The sequence below is a fragment of the Solea senegalensis genome, linkage group LG5 (assembly GCF_019176455.1).
Source record: "Solea senegalensis isolate Sse05_10M linkage group LG5, IFAPA_SoseM_1, whole genome shotgun sequence".
NCBI classification, from domain to species: Eukaryota; Metazoa; Chordata; class Actinopteri; order Pleuronectiformes; family Soleidae; genus Solea; species Solea senegalensis.
The window spans coordinates 4,211,941-4,219,488 of NC_058025.1; the positions used below are offsets into that span (position 1 = coordinate 4,211,941).

Consider the following 7,548-nt stretch of genomic DNA (forward strand, 5'->3'; position numbering starts at 1 on the left):
AGATATGCATATTTACTCTCTTATCTTGAACACCAGACTGAGATGCAATTGTTATAAGCGAGCAGCTGCACCTTTCACACATCCATACTACACCATTTCTGCTCTGGATATGCTGGGCCATCCACACTAACCCATGGTTTTCAAGCCGCCGAAACTGAGAAGTTTGAAAGCTGCTGGCTCCGTGTTCATTAGAAAACTCCAGTGTCGCCTTTTGGGGGTCTCCGATTCTGTTATTATATCTGTATAAAAAATCTGTATTACCTGTATTATTATTACCTTTATTATTAAAAATATTGTTAACCGGCCGTGAGTAGTAGTAAAGAATAAGGTTTCTTTTCACACACGTCAATCATTCACTCATAACATGTTTTATCTGTCGTGCCACTGTCAAATAAAAACATATTATATGAATTATTATTATGCACAATATCTATAAACATGGCATTTGACAGTTTTTTTCAAACATGTGCAGCATCTCTTGGAAACAGCTGGTTGCACATGTTTAAAATAACCCTTAAGGTGTTAAAAATAGACAGAATAGTTATATTATGCACACATTTGCTCCTGTCACGACTTATGTCGTGAATTAGGTTTGTCACCTTTAGGTTTGTCACCTTTAAAATAAGAAGTGGCGCTGCACAGCACCTTCAATACTGGAGCAAAGGAGGGAAGTTTTCAAACTGAATTTGTCCAAGGGTTCTCAAAGTGTGGTACGTGTACGACCTGCGGTACGTGAGCTTCCTCTGCTGGTACGTGGAGGTAAATCAGAAATACTTTTCTATGTGTTTCGAGTGGAGCTGAGGACAAATAACAGAAAATAATGATAAATTAAATAATAACAATCACTCCATCTTAGTCTAGTCTGGCCGAGTGTGTGAGAAAGTTAAAAATATGTGTGACCTTTGACCCATTTTGACTGATACATTATGTGTTTACATGTTTTATATTGTCAGCACTCTAATTTTGTAAAGGTTTGCCTTTTGATTAAGATTTGTGTCCCTAAGTCCCCCAACTTTTACTTAGACCTGTACTTTTACTTGTACTTTACTTGAATGTTGAATATTTCAATAATAATAAGGATAAAACTTAATTTTCATTGTTCCCCATCAACCTCAACCAACACCGCCTGGTTCAAACTCTGTCGTGTGGGAATAAAAATCGCACCCAGCACAACCTTGACATGCATTTTCCACCTCCAGCATCTTAGAATACAGTGGAACTGCGACTTCATTGTCAAGGAAACCCACATCGCGACTGTTACGGCTCGCTTGGCCAAACGTGGAGGAGACTGTAAGGCGAGAGAGAGAGGGAGGGAGAGAGGGGGAGAGAGAGAGAGAGAGAGTCTCATCTGCTGTGACGGTGACTGCACTCAGCGGAGCGGCAGAGAGACGAGACAGGAAAAACAACGCCGTGACACCTGAAAACACGCAACTAACTGCGGACACTTTGTGTCCACTGCCAACCACAACAGACGGGGAGACAGACCCGCATTCAGCGTGACTGTGAAAAAAAACTGCTGTTTCCGTATAGGAACAATGTATCACACGCACACGCACGCGCGCGCGCGCAAACCTCCTCATAAATGTTCCAAAAGTGTTCAAAACGAAGCAGTTTTAATGAAAGAGAAAAACAAGCAGAGAGGCGCGGTGAAGCAGAAGAAACAACCGCGCTACTTTGTCTGAAAACGGCTCAACAAGCCGCCGTCAAAATGTCTCTTTCCTCGGATAAATGAAGCAATCAACTTTCCAAAAGCCTCGCAGGGCGGAGAGAGCTCCACTCCTCCGCCGCCGCTGCTGCTGCTTCCACTGCCGCTGCTGCCGCTGCTGCCCTCCCCTCCCGCAGCTCCGTGTGTGACTGCCACCCACCGAAGTGGGCCGCTCACCCACTTCCCCTCAGCGCCGCAGCGGTTTCCTCCCCCCATAAATAAAACTTACTTACTTTTCTCTGGCTTGGCTGTCGGACGGCACGTTGCTACTCTTGCCTTTGGCGTACATGCTTGCAGAGAGCTCCGATTGTCACGCACCTGTCAACCCATCACAACCTCCCTGGGCACAGCCCCGTCACCATGGTGACACAAGCAGCGTCGGCTCCCATTGGATGCCCCGCTGCTCGGGACCGCCCGCTTGCCATGGCAACCGCCAGTGAGTGACAGCAGCGCGGCCACGCCCCCCTTCGAACGGTAGCACCACCCCCGTCTCTCGCTCTCTTTCCCTGTTCCACTCTGTCCTGCCAGTCTGAAATATGCCTGTCAGTGTCTCTCATCCCCTCATTCGCTCACTCACTCACTCACTCACACACACACGTTTGCGCAGCATTCATAGTGAGGACACTCATAGACATAATACATTCCCCTTACCCTTAACCATAACTAAATGCCTAACCTCAAAACCCTAAAACCAGGTCTTATCCCTGAAAAAGACCCTTTGAGGAGTGACAGAGGACCAGCCACAATGTCTTCCTTTCGCCAAAATGTCCTCACTCCCCTTGATTTTTTGGTCCTCAATAAGATACCCATACAAGAACACACACACAAACTTGTTTTAATGTATTTGCCCCTTACCCTTAACCCTAACCTTTACAACTAAGTGCTTAACCTTGAACTTAACCCTAACCTAATCCCAATCCTAACCCTAAAACCAAGTCTTATCCCTGAAAAAGCCCCTTTAAGGGGTGACAGAGGACCAGCCACAATGTCCTCACTTCCCCAATATGTCCTCGCTCCCCTAGGTTTTTTGGTCCTCAATAAGATACCCATACAGGAACACACACACAAACTTGTTTTTATGTCTTTGCCCCTTACCCTTAAGTGCCTAACCCTTACCTTACCCCTAACCTTATCCTAACCCAAACCCTCAGACCAGGTCTTATCCAAATGTCCTCATAAAGACAGGTTTGTACGGGGGGTTTTTTTTGGACCTCACAAAGACATAAATACAACATAGTATGGTTTGCAAGACTTCAGAGGACATTACATTTACTTCCATTCTTTTCTTGGAGACTTAGTCTAACCTTAACCATAACTACTACTGACCGAACCCTAACCTCATCCTAACCGTACAACATCCTTAAAATGTCCTTAAAATGTAATCATTCAAGTTACAAGGAGTTTTTTTTGTCTCCAATACGGAAGTGTGTAAACAGATTTATGTCCCAACAATGCCAAATCCTAACCTTATTCTAACCACAATTTACATGTTGTTTTAAAACTTAAACATACAATAACTCAGAAATGAGGTCCGGCCTCATTGGAACTGGACTTTGGCCCCTCATGAGGAAAACAAGATGATGTTTATACCAGAAAAAGGTCCTACGAGAGGTTACAAAACAAAAACACACACACACACCCTCCCTCTGTTCTCCTCTCGCCACGTGCAAAGGGGGTTGAAACCGTCCAACTGGGATTTTAAACAACTGACTTTGGCTGTTCCTTTTACAGACAATCAACAACCCTCTACCGATGCACACTGTTCAAACACGAGCACGCTTGCATTTGCATGCGTGTTTTGATTGGTGTTAAGATATCCAGGCGTGTGTGTGTGTGTGTGTGTGTGTGTGTGTGTGTGGAGCCAGAGCGTGCAGGGATCAGACGAGCAGCGCCGTGGAGGTGGACGGCCTGTAAACAACACCCACCCTCATCATGACCACTGTTAGGGTCCTTCCTCTTCCACACATGCTTGAAGAACTGCAATTGGTGTTGTATATATGTCTATAGATATATGTATATATATATATATATATATATATATACATACACCTAAAAGGGGAATCTTAAGTACAAATATCTTACCAGAAAATGACTTCGGCAGAAGTTCAAGTCACTTTTTTTTATGATATTACTTAAGTAAACGTCTTAAAATTCATGTCATTTACTGTACTTAACTTACGTGCATGGTGGCTCAGTGATAGGGCAAGTTGTCTTTCAGCTGAAAAGTTGTGGGTTCCATTCCTGGCCACTTAACCCCATGTGAAAGTGTCTGTGTTGTTCTAAATTACAGTATAACCTGATGTAGACAAATGTTAACATGTATTTCTTTTTCAACTCTACACTGTGCAACAAAAATAAATCAGACTTTGCAATGAGGGGTAGAAAGGAGCCGTGCACACACTGTGTGAATGTTAAGTACATTTACAGTAAAGCTAGAGGTCACGGTGACTGTATGAGACACATTGTCTTCTCCTTGCTGCCGGGTAGAAGTGCTACGTCACGATGCTGCTGCTGCTGCTGCTGTCTGTCTGTCTGTCTGTCTTTCTGCCTGTCTGTCCAATCTGGCAGCGAACAGAGCGGAGGGTTCACTTCACTCATGATGTACTTATGGCAAATCCACTGAGAGACAGACGACAGCGTGACACCACACACAAAAAGACACTACACTGGAACAGTGACACAGCAGTATGACAAGATACTGTATGTATATACGTGTGTGTGTGCGTTTGTTTTAATGTTCATATCCCAGTGGAAAGTTGAATTTAAATACACAGTAAACACATGTCCCATTGACTGTAGGATTAGGATTAGTTAAATTGAGTTTAAGGGTAGCTGTGATAGTTATTTTATGGCAACAAACAAGGGTGTATGTGTACATATCTATCTTTGTGAAGACATTTTGACCTTGTAAGGACATTTTGGCAGGTTCTAAGGCTATAAGGGGCTTTTTGAGTTTTTTTTTTTACAGTGAGTCTTGAGTTTAGGTCAAGGTTAAGTCACAGGTTAGGATTAGGCATTTAGTCGTGATGGTAAACGGACATTTCCGGTGGTCCTCACGTCTTTACAGTTATTTTGGGGGAATAAGACCTGGTTTAAAGGTTAGAATTGGGTTTACGTTACGGTAATAGTCAGGGTTAGTTAGGCATTTACTTGTCGTGGTTAAGGTTAGGTTAAGGGGCTCAGGAATGCATTATGACGGTCCTTACTTTAAATGCTGTACAAGAATGTGTGTGAATGTTAGTGTGTGTGTGTGTGTGTGTGTGTGTTTAGCACAGGGGCAGCAGTGTTTATACTTATGCAATGCTCCCGCGTTGTGACCCAGTTGGAAAGGATGCTGGCTGTCTCGTTCTTTCTCTCCCTCTCCTCTGTCCCCATTCTCTCTCTCTCTCTCTCTCTCTCTCTCCCTCTCAAGCCAAATCCACCCCACCCTTCCCCCCGGAGAGAGGCGGAAGTTCTATTTGAGACAAGCAGAACTTTTTGGTTTTGGGATGAGTCCCTTGAGGTCGATCACCATGACAACCACTCGCAGGCGATAACCATGTGTTCCAGAGCAGAGGATGGAAGAGAAGGAGCGGGAGACAAAGGACAAGGAGGAGATTGTGTGTGCGTGTGTGAGAGAGAGAGGGAGATAGCATGAGAGAGAACTGTAAAGGTTAACAGGTCAGGTTGTTTAAAACAAAAACAACAGTCAAATTACACAGAGATTAGTTCAGGTGTCATCATATTCATCATATGTGTGGATTCTATTATCTATCATCACATTTATTGTGAACCAAATGAAAGTGAAGAGCTGATCGGAGGGAGAGTAAATAACAAGACACTGACACTGACACTGTCATTATTGTGGTTGTTCGTCACACTAGAGGATGATGGGCCAATCTGACCCGTCCGACCATCATGAGGTTCACCCGATCTGAGGCTGGTTTGACCAGATCCTCATTTGGACGATAAAGTGGCAGATGATGGATAGATAAATGGATGGACGGAGGGACAGAAAGACCTTCTCTAGCTGCCAGCTGAAGTCAACCGACTAACACTGAGTAGCGACGGTGGACACACTTTTATTCAATAAAGTAGACTTAAAGTAGACTTACTCAGGTGGAGTAGCTCAAACTGCACTTCAGTGCTTGAGTGCTTGCAGTAACTTACGTTCAGCCACCTATTGTCTCATAAAAGCGCCACACTTACATCTGTCATCACGCCATTTGTCCGTTGAATTGTGTTTTCCTCACTCTTTCTTTTCCTCTCTGTGTCGATCGGTCCACCCACCACCACGTCCTTTCTTCTCAGTTCTACTGAGCCATCTGTCTGAGGTCATCTATTGCAGGCTGTCTACATCCAGTGGGCTCGCAGCACTGTAACAGTTTACAACATGCAATCAGACAATGTACATAGTCCAACACTGTCTCTCTCTCTCTCACTCTCACACACACACACGTTTGCCAGTCGCATACGATTACATAAAATATGTATATGAGACACACACACATACACACAAATGACACAGAGCTGCCCCTCTCCAGTTTTACAACAACTGCTTTGGCATTTTGGCAACCCGCCTTTGTTTACAGAGCCTGTTGATGGGCTTTGTAATCGTATATTTCCACCGAGAGTGTCTGTTAGCAACGGCGCTAATTAGCAAACGATTAAGCTCCCACACAAAAGGGGTTCTTGAGATTAATTGGCAGGGTAGTTCACAAAAGCTCGTGGCTCAGTAAATAATTTAGCACGGACAATGGTAACACCTCGTCACACTGTGCTTTTTTTGTTTTCAGATGACTAATTGTTGGTGTCGAGACGAAGGGTAAGTCATTGTTCCGCATTGATTCCTTTAAGTGGACAGCAGAGAAGTAATGTATTCACTTTTTGATATTCAGCAAAAAACAAACTGTTTAGGTTGAAATGCTTTGTTGTTTGTGGGGTTTACAACACATCTGTAACATCAGTATCCTGCACCTCCTCATTCGTACCAGCCCATTAGCCATGTCAGTTTCACTTTTCTTGAAGAAAAAAAAAACACTTAAACACTGAGCAGTCCTGTATCTTAAGGGGAAACTTGAGTATCTTAGCAGGAAATGACTTTGGTAGAAGTTGAAGTCACTTTTTTATAATATTGCTTAAATAAAAGTCTTAAGGTATATGGCATTTACTGTACTTAAGTATTAACAGTTTGAAGAGTTAGGATTGCGCCATCTACCATCTACAGTACCTCACCTCCCTCTTGTCTTTCTCTCCCACCTTTCCCCTGTCCCCCATTTTTTCCTTTCACCCCAACCTGTCTAGGCAGATAGCTGAACATGTTTAAGTCTGGTTCTGTCAAAGATTTCTTCTTCTGTTAAAAGGGAGGGTTTATTTCTCTCCACTAATGCCTCTAATGCTTGCTCATTGTGTGAACTGTTGTTTTTCTCTGCTCTCGATGATGTTGTCTATGTACAGTGCCTTGAGATAGTCTATGTTGTGATTCGGCGCTATACAAATAAAACAAATTGAATTGAATTGGTAGCTCAGTGATACGGCGAGTTGTGGGTTCAATTCCTGGCTTGAACAAGACACTTATCCCCATGTCGAAGCGTGTGAATGGGTGAATGGGTGAAAACTGTTGGTTAAAGCAGCTCATCAAGACCAAGAAAAGCTCTATATAAATACAGACCATTACCAACTCTTCTTCTTCTGATTTTATTTGGTAGTAACAAAGATAGTTAGAGGAAATATAGTGGCGTAAAAGTTGTAAAGTACAGATGTGTGAGTGTTGTACTTAAGTGCAGTCACAAAGTGTTATCGAGTGCAAGAGAGATGCAATATACCTTTTTTGACCGTGTCTCCTCTGGTCCAGGGGGAATCTT

General features: G+C 43.4%; 1 protein-coding gene across 2 annotated transcripts in view; it reads right to left on the reverse strand.

Annotated features, from left to right (window-relative positions):
• The window catches only part of LOC122769993 (single-stranded DNA-binding protein 2), a 67,867-nt gene extending 60,319 nt beyond the window's left edge, over nucleotides 1-7,548 (reverse strand). Inside the window, exons 1-2 of one of the 2 annotated variants that reach the window (XM_044026931.1) lie at nucleotides 7,510-7,548; nucleotides 5,894-6,060 (exon numbers count right to left, since the gene is read on the reverse strand). In XM_044026931.1, coding sequence (XP_043882866.1) covers nucleotides 5,894-5,895 — 2 coding nt within the window. In that variant the 5' untranslated portion in view covers nucleotides 5,896-6,060; nucleotides 7,510-7,548. Of the gene's footprint in view, nucleotides 1-1,938; nucleotides 2,061-5,893; nucleotides 6,061-7,509 lie in introns of those variants that run through there. The other variant, XM_044026930.1, reaches the window with a different exon arrangement.